General features: G+C 44.0%; 2 protein-coding genes across 8 annotated transcripts in view; one reads left to right on the top strand and one right to left on the bottom strand.

Moving 5' to 3' along the window:
- MRTFA (myocardin related transcription factor A) overlaps window positions 1-12317 on the top strand; it is a 136340-nt gene extending 124023 nt beyond the window's left edge. For 3 of the 4 annotated variants that reach the window (XM_061639221.1, XM_061639222.1, XM_061639219.1), the window contains 5 exons: window positions 1622-1714; window positions 6521-6679; window positions 8174-8350; window positions 8722-8782; window positions 9137-12317. In XM_061639221.1, the coding sequence (XP_061495205.1) occupies window positions 1622-1714; window positions 6521-6679; window positions 8174-8350; window positions 8722-8782; window positions 9137-9648 (1002 nt within the window). In that variant the 3' untranslated portion in view covers window positions 9649-12317. The remainder of the gene's footprint in view (window positions 1-1621; window positions 1715-6520; window positions 6680-8173; window positions 8351-8721; window positions 8783-9136) is intronic. The other variant, XM_061639220.1, reaches the window with a different exon arrangement.
- SGSM3 (small G protein signaling modulator 3) overlaps window positions 12291-24662 on the bottom strand; it is a 36350-nt gene continuing 23978 nt past the window's right edge. For all 4 annotated transcript variants that reach the window (XM_061639225.1, XM_061639226.1, XM_061639224.1 and 1 more), the window contains 15 exons: window positions 24087-24282; window positions 22797-22942; window positions 21501-21725; window positions 21097-21151; window positions 20201-20328; window positions 19311-19466; window positions 18123-18177; window positions 17870-17919; window positions 16804-16956; window positions 16524-16594; window positions 16073-16121; window positions 15518-15603; window positions 15150-15272; window positions 14185-14245; window positions 12291-13929 (listed from right to left, as the gene is read on the bottom strand). In XM_061639225.1, the coding sequence (XP_061495209.1) occupies window positions 13852-13929; window positions 14185-14245; window positions 15150-15272; window positions 15518-15603; window positions 16073-16121; window positions 16524-16594; window positions 16804-16956; window positions 17870-17919; window positions 18123-18177; window positions 19311-19466; window positions 20201-20328; window positions 21097-21151; window positions 21501-21725; window positions 22797-22942; window positions 24087-24282 (1632 nt within the window). In that variant the 3' untranslated portion in view covers window positions 12291-13851. The remainder of the gene's footprint in view (window positions 13930-14184; window positions 14246-15149; window positions 15273-15517; window positions 15604-16072; window positions 16122-16523; window positions 16595-16803; window positions 16957-17869; window positions 17920-18122; window positions 18178-19310; window positions 19467-20200; window positions 20329-21096; window positions 21152-21500; window positions 21726-22796; window positions 22943-24086; window positions 24283-24662) is intronic.

Raw genomic sequence — 24662 nt, 5'->3', positions numbered from 1 at the left:
AAACCAGCCATAAAATCCCACATAGACAGACACAAATCAACATCCTAGCAACCAATCCAACAAAGCCCAGCCCAGCTATAAAAGCTAAAGCTAGCCAAATTGACTTTATTCTGCAGATACAAAAATGAAACAATATCAGTTATGTTAAGTGATATTAGAGAACTTAAAAGGCCTGGGAGAACAACGTCGTCACCCAGCACTGAGAAGATATTGAAGTAGGGGCCAGGCCAGTCTTTCAGGGACTCTCTAGAGCCTTGGGAGAGCATTCCATAAATTGGGTGGGTGGGTGCTGCCGAAAAGGTCCTCTCCTCGTAGACATTCAGTTTTATTTTGTGGGGAATCATGGAGAAGGGACTCAGTCTTAAGACTTCAGAGCATGGGTAAGTCCATATGAGAAGAGGGATTTATTTAGGTATTTGGATCCCATGCTGTGTAGGGCTTTGTCAGGACAAAACCAGTGCTTGGAACTGGGCCTGTTTTAATGACATTAGCTGTTTGATCTCTTCTGCGAGCTGTAGCTCAATGATACAACACCTGTTTCACGTGCAGAGGGTCCCAGGTTCAACTGGTGGCAACTACAGTTCTAAAAAAATAATATTACTGGGTAGCAGTACTAGGCAAGCAATCAAGGGACTCTCAAGAGAGCCATGGTTTGGAAGAGCAACAAGAGTCTTGTGATAAATAGGCTCTTGTCTACAAAGCTTATGCCACCACCTATTTGTGAAGGGTCATAGTTGAGTGAAAGAGCCGGTACTTTGCCTGCAGAAAGAGTCAGCTCCGATCCCTTTCATCTCTGCTTACAAGAGCCTTAGGTAGCAGGGTTGGGGAGGATTGCCTAAGACGTTGGAGTAGAAAGCACCATGCTAAGTGAATCAGTGGTCTTTTCTACAGAAATCCACCCCAGACTTACTTTACTCCCTTGCAGCAACTCTTGTGCTTTGTTTTTTTGAAATCATCTCCAGAGTGGAGCTAGAGTGAGTTGGAGTTGGGCTAAAGCTCCCCCGCCCCCACATAAGTAGATTGGGAGGATGAGGGGAGAGAAAACGTTTTCCAGCAGAGGCAGCTCTTCATTTTCAGCTGAGAGATTTATTGCAAGCAGGCCTTGGAGAATGACTGGAGGTTGGAAGGCGATGGGCTCTCCTCAGGTCTAGAGCCAGCGAGAGCTGGGAATGCAGGGAAGAACTGGGCCCTTTGCAGAATTACTGGTTCAGCAGAAAAAAACTGGTTTAGTGTCTCAATAGGGAAAGTGTCAGCAGTTTGGCTTTTTTTTTGTTTTGGGACAAAATACTACAGCTGCTTGTTGCTGAAGACTGCATGCTAAAATTAAATTTGTGGCCACTATGGTGACAGTGGCAACCATAATTGTTTATTCTTGATAAAGTACTGTCCCCCCAACCCTAGAAACCTCATTGGGTTTCAAAGCATTGTTATGCTTTCCCTGCCACCTTGCTGTTCCTACATCTGTTCTGCTCCCATTCAACGCTCTGCAGCTCTTCCACTCCCCCACAGGACCTCTGTCCGTGTCATTTCATCTGTAGTCTGGGTCTGTAGCAACTGATTCTCATGTTCAGGCATGGAGTGTATTCAGAACTCTAAAAAGTTGTGTGTCCTTCTCTCTCAGAGAATGTCCTCACCACCAGTGAAAGCTCCTAGCCAACAACCTGTTAGCAGCCCCCAGTCATCTCTGCAGCCGCCAAGTGAGCCCATCAAGAAGGTAGGAAACAAAACTGGAGGCCAGCTCACATCTTGCATTTTAGGGTAGCTGGCAGAGGAGAAGAAAGAAGCATGATGTACGCAGACTGACTGCTGACCATGGCACTTGTAATGGAAGCGTTCCTCCTTCCCACAGGTTCTGTCAAAGCACCACATAACAGAACCTGGCTCCGTAAGGTGGGGATAAACAGGATGCCTCATGGGAAGCACCTTAGTCATGCCTCAAAGGTTGCTGAAGTGCTATCAGTTCTCTGGCTTTACACGTTCCTTAGTAAGTGGAAATAGCAGTAAGCTTTTGAGATGGTTGCTTCCGTCATGAAGTAAGGAGTAAAGCAGGAGCAACCGAGCTGCATGTGTCAGGACATAGCATGGTTTTTAAGCCAAGGCTGTTGGCTTAAGCATTATGTGTGGACCATGGCTTAATAAAGCATATTTACAAAGCCAAGGTTCTTGGCATATAATTATGTGGAAATGCAGCCAGGGTGTTGACTCCTGGCTTCTCTTCCTCACTGTAAGCTTACCTCCTCAGCTATCTTGTAAATTGAGATAGCACTGGTTCTTCATACTGAAGTTCTACCCTGCTTTTCTTTATAAAATACTGAAACACATTAAAACAAAAACAATCATATAATAGATTAAAACCACAGTGAAATGTTGATGGAATAAAAAGGTCTTAGCATCATACCTGAAGCTCACAAGAGAGGGAGCCAACTGCACCCTCTAGGGGGAGAGAGTTCCATAATCTGGGCACCACAATAGAAAAGGCCCTGTCTTGCAGCCAGCTAGCCATGCTTCTGAAAGTAGTAATAGGCATAACAGGGCCTCTAATGTTGAATGCAGTGCTCGGGCAGGACTTTATGGAGGAAGGAGGTAGCTCTTCCATATCCTGGTTCCAAACTGTTCAGGGCTTCGTAGGTAAGAACCAGCACTTTGAATTATGTCGAGAAATGAACTGGAAGCTGATGCAGATGGAACGGCTCAAGTGTTATGATCAATAAAGTGGGCACCATAAACCAACCTGGCATCAGCTAAGACATGTCTGACCGTTTATTCACCCACGTTCAATCCATTACTGCACCCAGGCACTGATTTTGATCAGACTTCCACTGTTTCCTTTGCATCAGATGAAAAGAGAGAGAGTTGGATATCATCTACATATTGATGACTCCCAAACCCAAATTCCTGGATGGTCTCTTCCAGTAGTTTTATGTAGATATTAACATAGGGAGCACATTAAAGCGTGAGGGACCCCATAAACCCGTGGCCATGTGGTTGGAGAGGAGCCTTCCAGCATCATCTGGGAGCTGTGAGTCAGCACTGGAACCATCACAAGGTACACTGTTCCCAGTTCACTTTACATGTGGATGCCCTACAGAGGTGTCATGGTTGATGCTATCAGAAGCTGAGAGGTCCAGCAGAACTGATTTCTCTCCTTGTAGAGCAGGTAGTGGAGGTGAAAGGGATGAGATATAAATGAAATACAGTGAGAATGTGTTGACATCTGACCCCACTGAGAAGGCCTTCTGAGAGAACTTTGCAAGGAGAGATCTGCCTGTGCAATATAATGGAGATGAGCGTGTGCATAATTTGCACGTTTATGCAGAACTCAGTTTTCTTAGGTGAAAAATTTTGGTCACTTTGGTTCAGGTGTTTGCAATTCTTCATACAGATCCCTGGATGCAAGGCTTTCAAGAGCAGGGGATGTAAGGGGGTTAACATTGTAGATAGGATGCTCCTCAAAAGCAATAGCTTGAAAGATTGTGTTGTCGCATCTTTCTGTTGCCATCCCAGCTTGGTCTGACTGCTGATGTTTGGTGGTATACAGGATACAATGATGTGGTGGTATTGGTGTGCAAAGGCAAAGTAAGAGGTTGGGAGAGTGGAGAGGGAGGCACCCCAAATGCACCGCAGACCAGGAGAGGGAGACCCTCAAAGTGCCGAGCCAGCAACCAGCCGAAAATGAAAGTAGTAATTGTTTATTGCAGCCTGACGCGTTTCGGGTATCAAAAAACTATCAAGGGCAATCTGTAAAACAACATTAAGATCAATTGTAAGACATACTTAAAAATGTAAACTACAATACAACATTTATGAATTTATCTATTAAAAATGAGCAGTGCCATAATCTGCTGAAAGCTAATTCATAAACTGAATCAGTAAGGAAAAGGGACAACTAAAATGAAACACAATACAAAATAACTCCCCTCATATAGACGATCATTAGACAGGTTTGGCATGCCATTTATATGGATGCGCATTTACTTTCATGTAACCCTCATTAAGATCAGTACCATATACCTTTAAGAATTCAAAGATTCTTCTGCCTTTATTGTGTGATCACACCCTTTTGTGTGGGTTGCTGTTCATCTTCCTTCAAGTGCCAGCTGTTTTTAAGAACTCACGTCAGTTTTTTACACTGGTGAGATAGTAGTGTGTTATTTGCACAAGGTATTTTGACCTTTTTATCATTTTTTTATCCACTCTGTTCTTTCAGGTTCATTAAAAAGCCCTGTAAGAATTTCTCAAATTTGGGGGGTTTGTTTACACTTATTTCTTTTTAGCTGGCTGTGAAGTTTCAGTGTTTTCAGTTAATTGTAAGATAGTCATCAGTTTTATGTGCCACCTATGTGGATGTTTGCATTTACTTCCAAGTAACATTCACTTTTATTAAGATCAGCATCATACACCTTTAAGAATTTAAAAACTTCTCTGCCGTTAGTGTATGGTCACACCCACCTGTGTCGGTTACGGTTTGTCTTCCTTTGTCTAAGGGCCCGCTGTTTCTAAGAACTCAGTCAGTTTTTTACATTGATGAGATAGCTGCCTGATACTTGCACGAGGATTTTGATCCCTGCATAATTTTTTAGCTGCTTTTAGCTTTCAGGTTCATTTTAACCAGAAAAGGTTTTGCAAAGAAACCCTCCCCCCCCCTTTTTAAATCTTGGGTGCATGTTTATTTTCAGTTGTGTGTGAAGTTTTTATGCTTTTGATCTATCCTTCTCTAAGAGCCAGCTACTCCTACAAATTCAGTTTGTTATATTTACTAGATAGACAGTGTGTGATGTACACAAGACATTTACCTTTGTATTCTTCTCCACTCTTTTGCTTAGTCCATGTTTATTCAAATCAGAAAAGCTCAGTAAGAATTTCCCAATTTGGGGTGCATGTATAATCCTGTGAAGTTTTAACGTGGTTTTAGTTTGTATTGTTTCATTTTAGTTGTCCCTTTTCCTTATTGATTCAGTTTGAGTCAGCTTTCAGCAGATTATGGCATTGTGCATTTTTAATAGAGAAATTCATAAACTTATTGTAGTTTATATTTTTAAGTACATCACAATTGGTTTTGATGTTGTTTATATGTATACTTTTACAGATTGCCCTTGATAAAGGGTTTTTTGATACCTGAAACATGTCGGGCTGCAATAAACAATTACTACTTTTATTTTTGGCTGGTTGCTGGTTTGGCACTTTGAGGTCTTCCCTCTCTTTGTCTGCAACATAAGAAGTTGGGCCAGGCCTGCTCTTCAAAGCCTGTCCCTATGCTGTTTCTCCAGTCTAAATACAGTCTCTAGAGTAGACCAGAGACGGAACCCTTCCTCTCTCCCGGGAGCAGCATTCCTCCCCGCTCCTAAACCTGAAGGAATTTTTGTGAAGGAAGTATTGAAATCTGTTTGCAACCATTCAGAAGAGAAAGGAAGGACATTGACTTTTCCCTGTAGAAAAATGAATGGTGGCCATTCCCTTGTTTGAGAGATGAGAAAGGGGTGCACTAATGGGCACAGCTGGAGAGAGGGCGAACCCTTATCCCTGACAGTGGGGTCAGAGCCCCTGAGAATGGAGTGTGTTCCCATCTCCCATTGCCCCATCCTGAGTTCTGTTTCTTGGTTATACTACAGTGTTAACAGAATCTTGCTGTTTCCCCAACCTTATGGATTTGCTACTAAATAGCAGTTTTTAGCATTTAAACAACCCTCACAATAATATCCACATTTCAGAATGTGGCTTAAAAAAATACCTCAAACAAAATCCAAGTTTCTAATCCTTATGATGGAATGAAAATTTGAGAATGTATACAGAAACAACTTCTGTACTTTGGGAAGGGTTTCTGAGGGTGAGACTTGCATTCCTCCTTGGAGCTGTCCTGCTTCTATTTTCCTGTCCTCGTGTTTTCTTCTGCTTTTTCTTTGCCATCCCAGTCTTTCCCAGTGTATTTCTGAATTGAATGAAAATCCAGGGTTGGCTTCCAGGTCTGAGGAGGCTGTAGGCAGAATACCCTCTGGTGTTCCTCTTCCTCTGTCAGTGGACCAGGATAGATTTACCTGACTGTATTGGCCATGGTTTGAACAGTACTGAGCATCTTGGTCTAGCCAGCCTTTACATTTCCCACAGAGTGACACCAGTTTGATGAGGGCATTGTGGGAAATGAAAAGTGTGGCGCGACCCAGGTGGCCAGTGCTGCTAGAGTGTCAGTCTAGAAAAGAAAGTAAGAGAGGGCAAGGGAGGCACCATGAGTGAGCCCTGGAAGCTGCTCAGGAACATCACGTGCTGATACTAGCCCTTTGAAAACCCAAACAAGGTCATCAGAATGAAATACACAAAACAGAACATTTTCATGCTTCACGTCTAGAATGTTTCTTTTGGTAGAATCCTTTTTCTTTTCTCATTTGCTGACGATTATGTCCAGTGCTGTGCTGTATTACAATCTATGTTGCTCATCAAAGGGGATTTTTTCCCCCTTTAAAGAGTCACTTTTTTGGGCCAGCCTGACTTTTTTGTTCTGCTTCTTATTCCTTGTGCATCTCCATAGGTTCAGAAGCCAGGTCTGCAGATGGTCACTGAGCAGCTGCCTCAAACAGTCCTGTCGTTTTCTTCACCTCCTAACTTGCAACCCTTCTTCCTGAATGGCTTTCACAAAGGACCCCTGAAAACAAGTGGCAAAACTGGCCAATCCAGCATGCCCCAAAAGGTAGCCTACCAGCAAACCCCATCCAGTTTCAGATGAATACCTGGGAGCCAGGAGCTAATAGACGTTGGAGGCCAGGCCTTTAGAAATGTGTGTCCCTGTGTCACACTGAAATGCAGCTGCTTCTTACATAAATGCAGAGCGATGAGAGGTGCTCATCCAAGAGAAGAAATAGGACTTCCTGGTTGAAATTCTCTAAGTGTTTAGGGGAGCTGTTCAGAAGTATATTTGTCTGTCCAGAGCATTGGGACCAGTCTTCTTGCAAGCTTCCATACCCAACCAATAGGGCTGAGCTGACAAGGGTGGGCAGAATGTACACACTCAATTTTATTGATTGGGGGTGGGTTCTGAAATAGAGTGAAAATGTATAATCATTCAGAATAAGGGCAGGAAGTATTGCCTGCGTTTTGATTTAGCTTTGTGATATTACCATATAGGTAAATTGTTGCATTTTACTGCATTTACATCCCGCCTTTCTCCAGGTTGCTCAAGGTTTACATGGTTCTCCATCCCCTCATTTTATCCTCATAATAACCTTGTGAGATAGGTTAGTCTGAGAGATGGTGGCTGGCCCTCAATCACCCAGTGGACTTCATGGCTTAGTGGAGATGAACCCTGTATTCTAGTCTAGCACTACACCACACTGACTCCTACTTACAGGCTATGTGAGACATGTCATGCAGCCAGTGTCAACCCTGATTGTCTGGGGTTGCCTCAGGAAGAAGTGCCCTTTTAAGGAAACAATTGGTGTCACAGCTTCAAACAGGCAGCAAAGTGCAAAAATGGTTGTGTGGGGTTTGTGAAACCTCATCTGTCACCCCAGAATCTTTGTGGGTGAAAATTTGACATAGACCTGCTAGCTGTCAAGGTTTTATTTTATAGAATTGTGGCCTTTCTTTGAAAACCATTCCAGCAGTAATCATTGAATATTTGTCCAACCAAGGTACTGACTTGTTCATGCCACTTCTTTTGCTTTGGCCTGTGCTTCATTTGCTCTGCCTAAACATCCCCATGTGCTAGATGTTAACAAAATACTGTGTGGCCTAAAGAGTTACAATCTTTGAATGCTTGAGGCATGGGTTCACCCATGTATCTGTATGATGCGCTAAGTGAATGTTGCAGATGACCACACTAGGCTAGTACTTTGTGGTGTTGCTGTCCTGCTGTTTGGATTTCTGTTGGAGTGTAGAAGCATCACATAGTGCCCAAGTAGGACTTTGATCTGGCTCACAGGTAAATTGCTGTTACAGAAATGCAGAGCTTCCTGAGCCAGGCAAGTCTGTGGTGAACTGGATGAGGGCTACAGGCCTTGCATCCTTTTGACCACAGTGTAAGTGGCTATGGTACCCATGAAGAGGGAAGCAGGTGAGTTAATATAGAAGGTCCACTGAGAATTACCTGAGTAGGGAGGCCTGTATGTAGAGGATTCATGTAAAATGGCCCATTTGAGAAGATTATTTTTGACTGTTCATTGCCTTTTTTCTTTTTGCTTCACAGCTTCTCTCGCAGCCAGGATCTCCACCTCCTCTGTCTCCATCCCAAATGGATCTTGAGCAGCAGAACCCATCCTTCTTTGGTACTCCACCACCCTTGTCTCTCCCTTCCTCCTCTGTGTTGATGAAAGACCCACCAGGTTATGCAGAGGCTGTGAAACAGCAGCCGAAGCCCCTTGAGGTGAGAGCAGTTCCTTTGTCTTGACAAATCAGGAAAGTGTTTGCGGTGCTGTTCTTTTGCAAACATAGTACACACTTTGTGTGTCAGCCTTGAAATTTCCAGGAGGCAAATATGCAAGGTTTGGGATGGTCTTCCTGGAGTTAGAGCCATCTTTCCTTTGTTGAATGTAGACTTCTGCCATAAATTGAAAGTGTCCACCCTTCACACCAAGGCTTGTGACTGTAAATGCCATTTTTGCTAAGCGCCATTGGTATGTACTTCGGTGCATGAGTGGTTTGGCCAGAAGGTTAGAGATGTTCGAAGGTGCACATTGCTGCATAGCTGGTGAATGCAATGTCTAAACAAACACTTGTCTCTTTCCCCCAACGCAGGAGAATGGCTGCTCAAGCCAGCAAATGGATGACCTCTTCGACATTTTAATTGAGCATGGAGGTAAGAGGGGAATTAGGGTTTATGCTAGGGACTTTGTGTGACATCTGCAGCATTGAGGCTAGCAATCTGAAATAGTGCACTAATGAGCCTCTGTACAAAGTCACAGAGTAAGAGACAAGTTTCTTTGGTAGGATTTTGTGATTACTTGCTGCTGAAATAAGTACCACTTAAGAGATTTCAGAGTGATGCAGCAGCCTAACCTGCAGCACTGTTTGTAGGTTCTTTAGGTCTAGGGTGAGTACAGGACTTGCACTGCCCTAAAAATTGCAAAGCACACCCCTGGCCCCATTGGGGTGCAGAAAAATATTGCAAATCAGTGGATTTAAGTACTGTTTCTCTCTTTCTCACACACAGAGATCTCAGCTCAATTCAAGGAGCAGTCTTCCCCAGGAAGGAAAGGCACCATTATTTCCCCAGGATGCCCTTCTCCATCTAATAGCCACCATTCCTCAGAGCTCCCCCTGCAGGTGCCCATGGGCCATACCAGCTCCATTAATCCCACCCCAGCAGGCAGACTGGAAGACTTCTTGGAAAGCAGCACTGGCCTCCCCTTGCTAACAGCTGGCCCTGATGGACCTGAGCCTCTGTCCCTCATCGACCTCTACAATGATATGCTAAGCAGTTCAGCTATCCTGGACCACCCATCATCACCTATGGACACATCAGAATTGCACTTTGTCCCTGAGCCTACTGGGGAGCCGAGTTTGGACCTGGGAGAGGCTAACTTGGACAGTATGGATTGGTTGGAGCTGTCAGGAGGGCCAGTGATGAGCCTCACCCCCCTCAGTACTGCAACACCTAGCCTTTTCTCCACAGACTTCCTTGATGGACATGATTTACAGCTGCACTGGGATTCTTGCTTATAGTTCTCTGAGCATGCAGACTGAAAGGAGCGGTACAGCTAGGTGTAGGGCATGGGTGGGATCTTATGCGAAGGTTGCTTCTGTCTTGAGAACCCCACATTTTGACCAGCTTTCATGAAGCTAGAGCCAAGGGCCTGTACCAGTGATGTCTTCTGATTCGACCTCAGGCAAGCTACATTTCTCACGGCTATTGGCGGGCTGAGACATGATCCTTTCCTCAAATGCTTAGCAGCCATACCAGATGCATGAATTGTTGGAGTCTTTCAGCACAGAGCGCTGCCTCTCCTATGCGAATTGTCAATCTGGGTGGGGTTGGGGATTTAGTGTAAAGCCATGGTTATAGAGCAGCTTGGAAGAACTCATTGGAGAAAGCCAGCCTCCTTGTTGGCCTTGAGTCTGTCTAGTTAGGAGGCATCTTTAAAAAAACCAAAAACTTGGCAAAACTTAATTTGGCCATATTATGAAGAGATTTCCTTAGATTTAGGAGAAAGAGTGGGGATAAGGATGAGTACAGGACTAAGGCTTTTGCTGTCCTCAGTTTATATGGCTGGGCATCCTTTTGCAAGAGCCTTTCCCTAATTATTCCATAGTATAGGTGCATTCTGTCTGGCAAGAAAGTCAAGCCCAAGTTATGTGCCAGAGCTTAGATAATAGCCATCTTCCTATGGCTTGCTGCTATTTGTTGCATGTAGACTTTGTTTTTGGCTTGGCTCCATGCTCTGGCTGTGGTATCTCACTTAGCTGAAATTTCTGTCCCAAGCACTGAGTTGGCCTTGAATCAAGACAGCTGTATCAGGGATGATATTTTCAGCCCCCTGTAATTGCTCTACTGTCTCCTCTTAATAATCCTCTCTATGAAACCTAGTTGCCTAGACTTGTTGGTCGAAGAGGTGGAGTTCTGGGAAGTTTTGACCTTTTGGCAGCACAAGCATCCGGAGCAGCTGTGCTGCACTATGCTGGTGTTCCTTGTGCTTATGCTAGTCATTGGTTTAAGTTCAGCCAATCATCCCAAAGGTTTCCTGTATATGAAGCATAGCTTGCTCTATTCCAGAGGTTGACATTATGGGGAAGTCTGCTCTCTGCTGTTGGTCAGTGCATTGAAAGGGCTGTGGCTGCACTTCACTTTGGAGAGCTTAGCTGATCACACTCCTCCAGATGAAGCAGTTTTAATTAAAAAGGACCTCTGAGAGCATGAGCACGAGCACCAACATCCTCCCTGAGGCAGAAGCCTTTGGTGCTTCTTGCTAAGGAGTTGCATGTCTGTCAATGCACAGAGGAACTTTCCTATCACCATAGGCTCTGCTGCTGTGTGGTTAAGAGTGGTTGAAAACCACAGGCTTGCCTCTTGATACCTGGTTTCATTTATAGCTGGTAAAATCTTTGTATATAGCTGTTAAAAAACTTGTTTTGTTTTTGGAAAGCAAATGAAGTTAATCTACCTGGTTAGGAGGTGGTTACTTTCTTTTAGCTCCTTCTCTTGTGTGATAAAACTGTTGGGGAGCTGGTATTTTAGCCTGTGGTTTGGTGAGGAAGAGGATTTGGTCCTTGGACTGCCAATTTTAGCCTTATTGCACATGTCACTCAAAGGAAACGGTATTTCTAGTAGCCTTTTTCCCCTCTCATATTAAATATGTAGTTTATGTGTCTGCTGGGACTGCCTCCCTCTCCACAGTGGGAGAAGGTTCCTCTCTCATTTCACAGGATTCCAAAAGCCCCTTCTGTTTCTCTTATGTTATAAAGACTATATAACATATCCCATATGTCCCCTTTATGGTGAATGGACTTACCTGGAAGAGAATATTGCAGTTATGTGACTGGCCAACTGCATGTGAAACTTATTTCATTCAGTAAAAAAATCAGTTTTGGAAATTAGATGGTTATAGCTGCCGAAGTAGTGTATTCCTTGTATTTTCTTCAGGACCTACTACTTAATCGTATCAGTCTGTGACTAATTTGGAAAGTTGGAGCTAGACTTGGGGTTATTCATTGTGCGAAAAAACAGAGTAAGCCAACTTCAGTAAGGGGAGAGGACCAGGTTCAGTACTACACTCTTGCCTCTTTTCATATTAAGAGCAATTAATGAGTTTAGATTTTGTGGTGGTCATTGGCCAAGTCAGGGCAGCTGTACCAGCAACAGGGGCTTGTACAGCAAGAGTGCTATCCAAATAGATGCCTGGCTTCAAAAAGGGAAACATGTTGTCCTAGTCTAGTGTAAAATGAAGAAAAGCACTACAGTTAAATTAAGCCCATTGTGGGTATGTTACTCTTTCATGGAATGAGAAAATGATTGGTATTAAGCTGTCCATTTTTCTCCAGTGTATAAAATTACTCTGCTTATATAATATGTCCCCCAAATTATCCTTATATCCCCAAAGTAAAACAAGAGCACCTAAGGGTCTGCCTGTAGTTTGAATGTACTCTTTCTCCTGCTGATAACCACTGCTTGTATTAGATTATTAGCGCACACATGTTACTCTACTATGCATTAAGGAAAAGGGTTATCAGCTTACACACGAGGCTTAGGCAGTGCTGTAGTATTAGACCTAGAGTGAACATGCAACTGGAAGAGGGCATGGAATGAGCAGTTACTTGGAAAGACAATGGATAAATCAAATTATTTTTTCAGTTACAGATTTTTGAAAAATCAATTTTATTAAAAAAATTGTATTGTAGCATCTTTGTACATCTCATCTTTGGTCATGGCATTTAGATACTGATACTTGCCATGGTGAAAAGAAAGCAAGGACAGTCAATATTTGTGAAGTAGTGAAGAGCCATTTCACCCTTTTGTTACAAGTTATAGCTTAGGTGGCAGTTTCTCCTTCCTAACAGCAGCAGCATTGGTCATACTTGCACTTTGTCCTCTTACTGGATATTTTGCCACCCTTCCTGCATCCCATGGGAAATTGGGCTTTAATATTTCACCTTACAATTTGTTCTTACCCACTTCTCAATCAGAATATTCTAGGTGACCATACTGAAACAGGAATAAGGAATACAATACCTCAAGGCTGATGTACTTAATATGCAACTCCTAGAGTCATTAGCAAAACTGTCAATTCCTACGCCTCCCAAACAGTAATGTAACTCAAGAGAACAGAAATAAGGCTAAAGGCATATGCAAGATCAGTCTGACTTCACCTACTACTGACTTAGTCACAAGATGTGCAATTTATTTAGAAACCAAAATGACAATCTTGTTTCATAATTTGATTGTGCTCCCCAACCTGTGCTGCCACCATGCAGCAAGCGGTGTGCTCCTATCCTGCAGCGTTTCTCATCACCCTCAGGCTAAAGGCTGCAGTTGTCTCCCTGAGCCAGCTCAGCCCTGTGAATCAAGTTCCTGCTAAGATACTTCAAAATATACAGGGATTTCTGGATATACTTGACATCTTTTGGTAACCAGTTTGTAAAAAACTGTTCCAGGCTAAAACAAACTAATTCTGACTCCTAGCTGAACAGAGTCAAAGAACAGGTTACTGCTGCCCCCCACTATCCTTTAAAACATTCAAGGCAATTTTAGTAACCAGCCAATTTAGGCACTTTGTGGCAGTACCACATCCATTCATGCGCTATAGCACCTAGGAAAACTTGTCATGAATCACATTCTCTCTACTACTTAGGGGTGCTTCAAACCTCTCTGTTTAGGAAAATAAATGTTTAGCATTACAGCTTTGTGAGCTTTGGAGGAACTTGCCAGCCATCAGTATACTCTCCCTGCCATGAAGGAATTTTAAAAGCTGGACTACCTAGCCTTAGGGTATCCCTGTATTTTGTTATGTGTCCTCTGCCTAGTTATGACAACTTTTTAGCCAAAGTTGCTGTCTTCCCTCTCACCAAGCCCAGCAGACCTTGAACATACCAGTCTGTGGCACTTGGCTACCAGGTCTGAGTGGTTTACATAACTCCCATAGACTATGTGCATACATGCTCTGCACAATCAAGTTAGTGACACTGTGGAAAAGGGAAGCTAGACAACCACAGTTTGAACAATGCAGCACAACCACTGTGCTCCTACCCAGCTGCTGGAGCAAACTGATACCAGACTACAAGAGAGATCTCTTGACTAGCACAAGACTGTTGGTGAGAGGAAAGGATCAGTCAGGTTATACAACGCATGAAGGGGGAACAGGCTGGTGGGGAGGAGGGGGTATATGCCAATGGTTTATGTCATCCAAGAAGTCCAAACGGAGGCCTGACAAGGAGTCACCCATCTATATCCCAGCTAAAGAGGTGATGCTTCACAAGCATGTCCTGAACTCCTTCCTTCAGTGGCTTCTTCTCCTAAAAAAAAAGAAAGCAAAGTGTTGCTTTCCAGTGTTGCTAATATATATGTTCTCTGTCCAGCGCCACACCATCTGTGAAAAGGAAAGAGTTTGGGGCTAGGGCAGAGACTAGCCCACCAGTGCCTCAGACTCCTATGCAAATAGAAATGAGGTAAAACAGCCTACCCTGAACCAGGGTTGATGCAAATACAATGGTAACTGAGTGGCTGTTTATTGACTAGTGAGGGTGTGGTTTCCAGACTCATTTGCTTACCTCTCTTTTTATAGGGAGTTCCCAGTCCTGAGAAAGGCTGAATGCAAATTTACTGAGGACTCTGCAACAGAACAGATCAATACAATTCACTCAGCAGTGCTACAGGCACAACCAACAGCTGGGTAAGAACAGAGGGAAGGAACTGATCAATTTACTTAGAGTTACACCTGGAAGTATGCTCTTCCACTGTCATAAAATACACACCCAGGTATTACCTGTTCCCCATTTCATTAAAATATACAAGAGATATGTAACAGGCGGAGGAAGAAAAATAGCTCCCAATGAACTTTCAGATCAGAGACAAGCAGCCCAACTAGATCTGGCACATGCACATCAGCAGCTGTAATACATCAATTTATGGCAGACACACAGGAAAAAAATGCTGCTTTAATAGTGGGAACAAGGACAGGAAAAAGGTACTACTAGACCACTGATTTCTGCCTATAGGTACTGCACAATATCAATCAGTTTTCCCTCAGTTTGGCTGCACAGATAAATCCCTTTGTAGCTTGATTTCTACTCAGCTCTACTTCTGAAGCTACATACCCATTTCTCACTGTTTACCTCTTCTCCTGCATGATCCTATGAGGGGGAAAAAGCCACCCCCAATGTAGAAGCTCTGAGTAATGCTCCCCAATTTTTCCCTTCCATGGACTAACCTGGCTGGCTGATCTCCATGCAAGCTAGGACCACTGGTTATTTTCTACTCTCAGGTGCATGATGACTGGGACCAAAGCAGAATTCTGTTTTGCTCGGAAAGTGAGACTGATGACTTCACCACAATGTGCTGCCATTATTCTTGCACTTAAGCACCAATTCCTCCCAAGGAGGCTAAGACTGGGCAAAGAAAGCAATGAGCATACCCTTTCTCTCCCTCTGTGACATTGGCAGGTATGATTTCATTCACTTACACAAGGCTGCAGTTTGGCAATGAGATGAAGAGGGAAAGAGGAGGTTCCACCCACCTGAGCTCACACTTGATCTGCACCCAGCCGGGACTGCGCAAAAATGACCAGGGATGGAACCATTTCTCCACTGCCTGCAGGCTAGAGCACAACACCTCAAGCCACAGATGCAGCACCTGCTCACTGAAGAACAAGGCACAGGGACCATTACTTGCACAAAGAAATGTTCTGTTTTCCACTACATAAGGCAACTCGGGGAAAATAATGGTAGAACAAAAGACCTTGTGGCCCTGAGTCAGCATGGCAGAGTACACGTTGGATTGCCAGTTCATGGCCCCTTCATAAAGGGTGTGATCTAAGCCACCCATCACCTCCTATTCTGTGCTAACGAAAGAAGCCTTAAAGGGAAAGTGAACTGGATTACTCACTTCAGCCCAATGCAGATGAGAGAACGAAGCTTCACATCCATCTGGGCATGTACTGCATCGTGTGACATGTTGACAGACTGCACTGCCTGCCAGGGAAGAAAAGGGATTTACATGGATTCTTACTCAGCAGGCTCTTTTCCATAGAGCCAAATCAAAGGTATGCCACACACAGCACTTGGCCCCTAAGAGGCAATGAGAATAACAAGACTCTATGCCAGTGTGGCGTAATGGTTAAGGTGTTGGACTATGACCTGGGAGACCAGGGTTCGAATCCCCACACAGCCATGAAGCTCACTGGGTGACCTTGGGCCAGTCACTGCCTCTCTGCCTCAGAGGAAGGCAATGGTAAACCCCCTCTGAATACTGATTACCATGAAAATCCTATTCAGAGGGTCGCCATAAGTCGGGATCGACTTGAAGGCAGTCCATTTCCATTTTTTCATGATGCCATCTGCTCGGAGAAACTGGCAATGACTAGCTCCTTATAGGAGACAGACTGAAAACAGAGAAATACTGTTTGTCCCATCATAAAGCCCTCTTGAGTACTTTACTCACTCGATAAAGCAGCTCTTCTGGAGTTAGCACTTTTCCATCTTCATCCAACCTAGAACAGAAAAGTAAGATCCAGCAGATACCACACAAGCCAAGATCAGATGCTTGCCCTGCCCAGTCTCTCTTTCTCTCTTACAATGCACACACCCGATGGAAGCAACAGTTTCTTGCAAAGTCAATTCTCAGTCGTGCCTGCAAGTATAACACGGAAGACCACTCTGCTAGGAACATCCTAAAAGTGTGGACCTCTTCGAGGAATACTTAAGTATGAACACTTCCTCTGACACGGAGTATCTGCAGCAGGCACTGGCTATCCCATCCTACATCAGTAATGTGGCTACTTGGAAGAAGTAACATGTGAAAACATTACACGAAAAGTGACTATTGCCAGGAGGGATATGTGATGAACAGGTGATGAACGCCTAACTCATTAGAACGAAGAGAAAAACTTTACCTGTAGGTCTTGCAGAGCACAAGACGGGAATACACAGAGTCAAAGTCACGCTCCACTTCACGCCCAGCAGCCTACAGAAGAGCACACCCACAATCTCTGATCAAAATGTTCTTGATACTTTCATTCGTTATTGGTGGCAGACATGTATGGCCCCCTCCCCCACAATTACCTACACTATAGTATGTCACCAAAAAGATGCCCCATTATGCTCTCATTGTACAGAGGTCTCATGTACATGCGGTGTACTCTTTCTAAAGCATACGGTATGTACCTCTCTTACCTCTTCAATGAAGAGCCAGGGGTGGCAGGCCCCCCCCAGCAGAGATGGTCTCTTCAGCCCATGTTCAAAAATAGACTTGAGGGCTGGGCAGAGTGTCCCTCGAACCAAGTCTGTCACACCTTCTGTGACCGAATCATCTCCAGCAATGGAATACTAAGAAAAACAAGATTGCAGCCTCTATTAATACTCCACAGAGAGGCCACAGTCAACAGAAAGGCATGCGATAGATCTTTACATGTTATTTGCGAATTCTACTTCATAGGCCTGCCCCACTGTTTCATGGGAGGAAGCCCATGCAACTGCAAAGCCCACATGAGTGAGAGTGCAATAAGTTCACTGTTTTTGTATTACCAGAGTCTTCTGATCATCTGACTAGCAAGGATATGGATGAACTGTTACGCTTTTCTCACCTTTTTACTCCCCAATTGGTTGTTGGCAGTTTTTCTGTTTTATCTTAGGTCCTCCCAAATATAAATTAATTACTGGCTTTGCCGCAAATTTATTCAGTGAGCTTGGATTTGCCACTTATTTTTATATGCTCTGACTTGCTTTCCAGGGCATGGGAATAACAAAATTGCCTCTCTCCCAAATCCACTAAAGCCAACAGGACACTAAGCTTATACACAGAATGAGAAGATATTGAATGCTTTTGCTTTCAGGTAAGTCACAGGTTGTCCTTGTATGACTCAGAGGTCTGGAATCTTCCTGCACATGATTCCCACTCACACATACCCCTCTTTTGTGCACATGTGAAGACTCTGCTTCTCAGCATCAGTCCCTCTAGCCTGTCTGTTGCAAGTACAGTAGAGCCCCACTCATACGGCAGGTTACATTCCAGACCCCCGCTGAAAAGCGGAACTCCGTCAATAAAATGGCACCGGACGCCTGAAAAACACCGTAAAAGTGGAACAAGTGCCATATGAATGGGGCCTTACTCTAATTGAAAGCTGCTGTATTAGCGGAACACTGAAAAGCAGGGCCCTACTGTACCCGAAGAACAGTAGACAGGAATGACATTAGACAGGCCCCAATATGGAGTGCATCATGCACAAGGAGGGCATTTTACCTCTTTGCTCCGTTCATCCAGAACCTCCACAAACTTTGCAGGAAACCAACCTACAAAGAGCAGGGAAAGAAGAAAGGGTAAGAACCCAGCCTTGGTAGCAATCTGTATATAAACAAACAGTATTTGTGGCACAGGCTATGAAAATAGTCCCCACAGAGTTAAAATTCTAGTTAAAAATATTTTGAGAGGGGGTGTACACCATTTCACTTCTGCTCACCATTCCACCCTTGCCCCACATCCCATTTGCACTCACCTCTCAGGCCATTCAGCTCTCCCACCCAACAGTGCTCATCCTTCTGAGAGATGATCTACAGGAATTGAAAGGAGGGACAGAGGGGACCAAATAATAATGATAAGATTATTCATTTTTATGTTTCAGTGCAGGAAAATCTGTTTTATGCATGATGTACCTCTCTCATTCTCAGTTAATGTATGATTTGAATTGTTCTTGGCTGTATCAATTAAAAAATTGTAAAAATTAAAAAACAAATCTTACCTTATCAAATAAAAAATGAAAGGAGGAACAGACTTAAATCATATGGAGGAAAAGGAACAGTAATGCATAGGAGTAAATAAAGCAAAGGTGCACACCACACCCCTGGCTGCAAGAGGGCTCTTGCAGTCTTCCCTCGGCTCCCACAAAGGCTCTGAAGCCCTCCCGCTCACTGCTTCCTTGGCCACGAGGTGGTGAGGGCAGTTACCTTTTTCTCCACTGAAAAGTACATAGAGTTTAAGACTAAGTGGGAAAGAGTGCCACTCTTCTAACTTCCTCATTCAGCTCTATGTGCTTTTCAAGGTTCAGATTAATTGTACTGGATCTGTCTTACCCTGGCTCCCTTGTGTGCCTGCGTGTGATCCAGGGAAGGGAGGTGACCAGAGGGGGTAGCACCCACAACACTCACTCAAAAATACAAATGTGCCCACAGGGTTGGTGACCTCTGCACTGCAGCAATGCCATGTTCCACCTTGCTTCACTGAGACACATGCAGACCAAGAAAGAGTGCATCTGTTTGCCACTGGTTACGGGGGGAGGTTACTTGCTACTGATCAATAAAAGGTCTGAAGTACAGCCAACTAACTGATCAATACAGACTCTGCCCTCCTCCTTCTCTCAGGTGTTCCAATCCACCATTTTGGTTCAGTAATTCTCCACTTTTTTTTCTCTTGTGAAAGCTTTTCAGACCCAGCATTTCCCATGTTTAAATCCGTAATTAGACTTGGGTCTTGGTCTTCTTCCTTCCAATTTCCCTTCATTTATATCTTTGACAAGTCCCTACTTACTGCACCTCTGTTTGTTTTATTCTCGGTTATCTTTAGGCCGTAGTATTGAAAAACCAAAGTTCACTCTATTTGTTAATCCTTTCTCATATAATGTCAATTCCCACCGCCAACTTGTTCCCTCTACGTGATGCTATCATTCTGTTGGTCCTGACCATCATACCGTGATGATATCATTCTTACGGAAGCCCAGTTCATCATCATCATGGCGCTCAAAATCCATCAGTGCCTTGGCCCGTCGCCGATGGTTCCGAGAACATGCCACGTAGCTTTCATGGTCTCGCTGGTGGCTCTCCATGGTGTAATCGGGAGTCAGATCCTGGTTGGGGGAAGGTCAAGAGTAAACTGAATTCCTGCAAAGTAGGAGTGCTAAGAAGAGATGTGGGCATTCTTCTAGTTTTGTAATTTGTCCCTATGAAATTCACACCCACAGGAAACAGTGATGGCTTTAAAAGATTAGACAAAATCATGGAGGATAAGGCTATCAATTACTAGTAGCCATGATGGCTCTGCTCCCTCCACAATAGGAGGCAGCATGCTTCTGAATACCCTTCCTGGAAACCACAGGAAGGGAGAGTGCTCTTGCACTCAGGTCCTGCTTGCAGGCTTCCCACAGGGTCTAGCTGGCCGCTGTGAGAACAGAAAATGGAAATGGACTGCCTTCAAGTCGCTCCTAACTTATGGCGACCTTATGAATAGGGTTTTCATGGTAAGCGATATTCAGAGGGGTTTTTACCATTCCTCTGAGGCTGAGAGTCAGTGACTGGCCCAAGGTCACCCAGTGAGCTTCATGGCTGCATGGGGATTCGAACCCTGGTCTCCTAGGTCGTAGTCCAACACTCTAACCACTACACCACACTGGCTCTCGGAAAAACATAATGCTGGACTAAATGGGCCACTGGCCTGATTCAGCAGGCTCTTTTTATGTTCTTCATGAAGTAGGCTCTCACCCTTAATATTGCACAATGGCTCCTCTGCAGTCATATGGGCACAGATGTAACCATGTCAGTAGTAGAAAGTGTAAGCTCTCCTGCCTGGGGAGCCACAACTCACTATGCTGCAGCTCTTGGGATCCACACACTGAAAGTGCCGTGCCACTTGCAGGATGGCCTCGCGTAAGTCTGCGACCAGCTCTGTTTGTTTAATGTTCTTGGCCTTTAGTGCCTCCATATCATCTTCTCCTAGAAATATGGCAGAAACGAAGGATAAGAAAATCTCTCCAGCAGAGCAAGAAGGCAATGGCTGATCTTCCCCTTTCTGTCTACAGCATTTGCTATTCAAAAATGTACTACTTCGGTATATGGAAATTCCGTTTTGCTCTCATAGCAAAACCACTTTGACAGATTTACCTTCAATTAATCCATCTAATCCAGGAGTGGCTAACCTGTGGCCCCTCCCAATTACAACTCCCATCATCCCTGGCCATTGGTCATGCTCATTGGGAGCTGGAATCCAAACAAATCAGGAGGGGCCACAGGTTAGCCAATAAGACCATCCCCATACCTGGTGCCTGGTGGTAGTAAATTCCATGTGTTAATTACCCCCTATGTGAAGTGCTTTTGTCTGTCTTGAACCTACTGCAAATCAACTTCACTGGGCATTTCTGGTATTATCAGAGAGGATGATTATCATTTTATGTCTGAATCACATCCACCTTCCCACTGGTCCTATTTTTGTAGTCTTATGCTCCAACCATCTTTTAGTTGTCCTTTTCTCCAGGATACTACTTTTAAGATGGAGCAGCCAGAACTCTATACACTATTCTACATATGAGTGTAGCAAAGAGTTAATGGGCATTATAATGCTGCTTTATTTTCACTCACATACCTCGTTCTTATTCTGGATTTGCCTTTTTTTAAAAAATGGGCAGTCTCACAGACACACACTAGTTTTGCCCACTACTATAGTTTCATTGCCAGGAAACAAGCCAATCATGTATTTGTCCTTACCAAAAAGCAGGGAAGTGATGCCAGACTTCCTGCGCTGCGTCCTGCGTCGCACAATCTCAGAGAGAGAAGAGTACATAAAGAGAGGATATAATCAAACATGCTATATCAACTGGCTACACTATGCTCAGTATGGGAAAGCAGACCTTGAAGGTCACTTATATTTAACAGAATGGGGGATAAAAAGAGACGCAGATGACAGAAGAGCTAGACAGGAAGTGGCAGGAAGTTTGAGAACCGTGGCAGCACTTCTTTAAGAATATATCCGGGGGGGGGGAGAATACATCCAGGGTTGTAACACTCCATCACTACCACTACCTCTAGGCCACAGATAAAAGCAACAGAAGCCAAGCCTGAGGAAGGCAATGTTTTGAACTTACAATTCTCAAGGGCTTTGTAAAACAAACCTTTGATAAGTTGACAGTAGCACCAGCATTGAGCAGCTGCCCTTGATCTGCAATGAGGTAAGCCAGGTGCTTGCAACGCTGAGTCTCCACTGCCACATCTGTCAGCGAGCCAGCGACACGAATGGCTTCCTGCAGGAGCACATCTGGATCTTCTATTTGAGAGGGAATGTCTGAGAGTGTGTTGAAGATGGATGCAGAATTCTCTGACTGGATCAGCTCATCTTCCTGTTTTAATGGGAACAAGGCATTCTGCATGTTATGGGCTACTTATGCTTTGGAATGCTCTTGCCTTTCTCCCTGCCCCATATCTGCATCTGATTCTATCACCATGGTGAACAGTTGCAGACAAAAATGTAGGCGAGACAAAAATTAATGCTGCCATCAATCCCCTTTTGCCCCCATTCCCATCCTCACTCATTTCATATTGGTTATCCCATAACCCCTGCAGTGAGTATCTGATATGGGCATGCTAGTCAACTATTTTCTGCCCAGTGAATAATTCCGGTTCTCTGAAGATGAACTTGATGTTGGTTGCCCTTGTAATAGAATTTGTGAATTACTTTCTAGCAAACTGTGCTAATCTTATATTAACAGCAGTTCTTTCTGTGGCAAATCTAGCAGTAAGTGTCATCATGAGCTTAGGGAACAAATTGGCAGAATACAGGAAATGCACAAATCCCACTGCAAGTAAATTAACTTTTAGACCAAGCTCCTCAATTTTTTTCCTATGAAGGAATCCCTTAATGCTGCACTGAAATTCAGCCACCCTGCACCAGTGTCACAGCACTAGAAACCCAGACACGAATGGACAAAATGCAAGCTCTAAATGTTAAGTCTCACCAAACTCTAGCACTCACTTTTGAGTAGAACACACAGATCAATATGCCCAACACAAAACCAGAATAGCAGAACATATTTCTCAGGCTCTTATAGAAAATAACTACTGTAAAGCCACCCTTATAAGTTGGTTCATTTTGTGACTTCCTCCAGAAATAACACTGAAGTGTTTCTTGAAGTAGATCATCGTCATTTAATCCCAGTCTATATACTAGTTTGTTGGCACTTTTCAGAAGGCAGAAAAGCAGCAAGCAAGACAATGGGGAGGGGGAGATGCCAAAGGAGCAATTGCACACCCAGGTTTTGAAAGGACAAAGTATGGCATTTTTCATTTTTCTTTCTTGACACACACGCCTCCCACACAAGATTCCCCAAACATCTAAGGCAGAAAAAACCCGGAGAACCTTCGCCACATATAACACTCATTCCATGAGGGGAAAGGAGAGGAATGCTGATTACCTTCATGCTGAGCATGCCCAGTGTGACCTGGAAGAGAACTATGGAGCCCTGGTAGAAAAAGAGGTCCCAGATGCGTAGCAACAGCTTGATATGCACAACACTAGCGAATGATGTTAGGAACCAGTGCAGGGTGATCAGGGATAGCTCTGTGGATGGAGACAGCGATGAAAGCATATCATTCCAGTTTACCAGCTAACCTATATGAGGAAGAATGCACTCTATCCCTGCTTTCCACAGAGTCATTTTCAATTTCCAACATAAAACAGAGAACACTCAAAACACTTCCAAATAAGCCACCCATGTCATTATCCCTGTAACAGAGTGGATACATTCAGTCCTTTTCATGGTAAACCTCCACAATGAACCATAACCAAACAAACCATGATTAGTAAACCTTGGCTACAGGTTGTGGTTTGGAGAAAAACAAACTATAGCCCCCAGTTCGGACATAACACCAAAATAAGGATCACAGCTTGTTTGTTGCTCCCTGCTTGTGTGAGGGGGAAGTGGCCCAGATTGTCAAAATGCACGACAAACCATTAACTATGATTTACCATAACATGCAAAAGAAGCCATTGATTGTATTTCTCCTTAAAACAAGAATGATTAAAATGACACAACAGATGACATGCATACGTACACACATCTTTCCTCCCACTCAAACCCAAATATCCTCTTCGTTCTCCTCTCAATTAAAGTGACTTGTGTGCAATGCATGTTTGACCCATATGTGCTATGGCCATTGGCGGTAGCACTGGCAGAAACGAGTATTGTGTTAAAGGTGTGATTCATGGAAGAGCTCAAAACTCACTGCTGGTCCCTTCAATCCCTTGTTTATAAGCAAAAAGTAAACAGACAAATCCTTAAAAGTGTTGCTGTAAAGACAATCAAGTCCCATGCCCATTTTATACCCAACACAGGAAGCTGCCTTATAGCAGGCAAGACCACTGTCCATCGAGCCCAGCATTGGCTGCTCTCACTGGCAGCAACTCTCCAGAGTCTTGGGCACAAAGGTCTTTCCTCCCATCACTTACCAACTGAACTTTTAAAGTCAAGATGTCGGGTAGAACCTGAGACGGTGTGCATGCAAAGCTTGTGTTCTACCACTATCAAAGTCATTCATAACCGTTTCTTCATTAAAAATAATGCAGTGGGCCCTTTTAAATGAATTTGTGGACACTGCAATCCTCTCAACAGCCCATCATTCAGTTCAATTTTTGAGACAAGCAAGGCTCAGAATGGGACCATCTCAGGCCAATGAATGATCAGCAGGCCAAAGACAGCTCTCACCAATGTCATGCTCCTGAAGAAGTTTGTCCAGTTGTGGCAAGTACTGCACAATGAGATGGCGCAGGACACGCTGGTCAGTCTGGACTCCCATCAGAGTGGTGCTGAAGTAGGAAGCTGGCACTAGGTCCTCAATGATAGCACACATCATCCAGAATGCATCTTCCTCTTCTAAGAAAAGAAGCAAGGAAGCCGCTACCTATCAGGATGGGGGGAAAAGAGAGTAAGTGCAAACCATGCATTACAGGAAAGCCCACTGGTACTCCCCCTCACAGCAGCACCATTTTAGGGGTAGAAAGCACTAGGCCACTGTGAGAACAGGATGCTGGACTAGAGGGTCCGATTCAGCAATGTTCTTTTTATGTTCTTACGTAAAATAACTCCTAATTTCAGTAATAGGATACTAATGGGATTGTGGAAACATCTGTAACTCCAGGAAGACTTTTATATATTTATTTAAGCTATTTATATACTACTTAATTCTCTTACAATAGGGATAGGGATCTACAGGCCCAACTGTGGCCCTCCAAGCCTCTCTATATGGCCCTCAGAATTCTCCCTAGCCTACATCCTCACCAG

The sequence above is a fragment of the Rhineura floridana genome, chromosome 8 (genome assembly GCF_030035675.1).
Source record: "Rhineura floridana isolate rRhiFlo1 chromosome 8, rRhiFlo1.hap2, whole genome shotgun sequence".
Lineage (NCBI taxonomy): Eukaryota > Metazoa > Chordata > Lepidosauria > Squamata > Rhineuridae > Rhineura > Rhineura floridana.
Note: the sequence above shows the minus strand (reverse complement) of the source record. Positions and strands in the feature narration are given on the sequence as shown.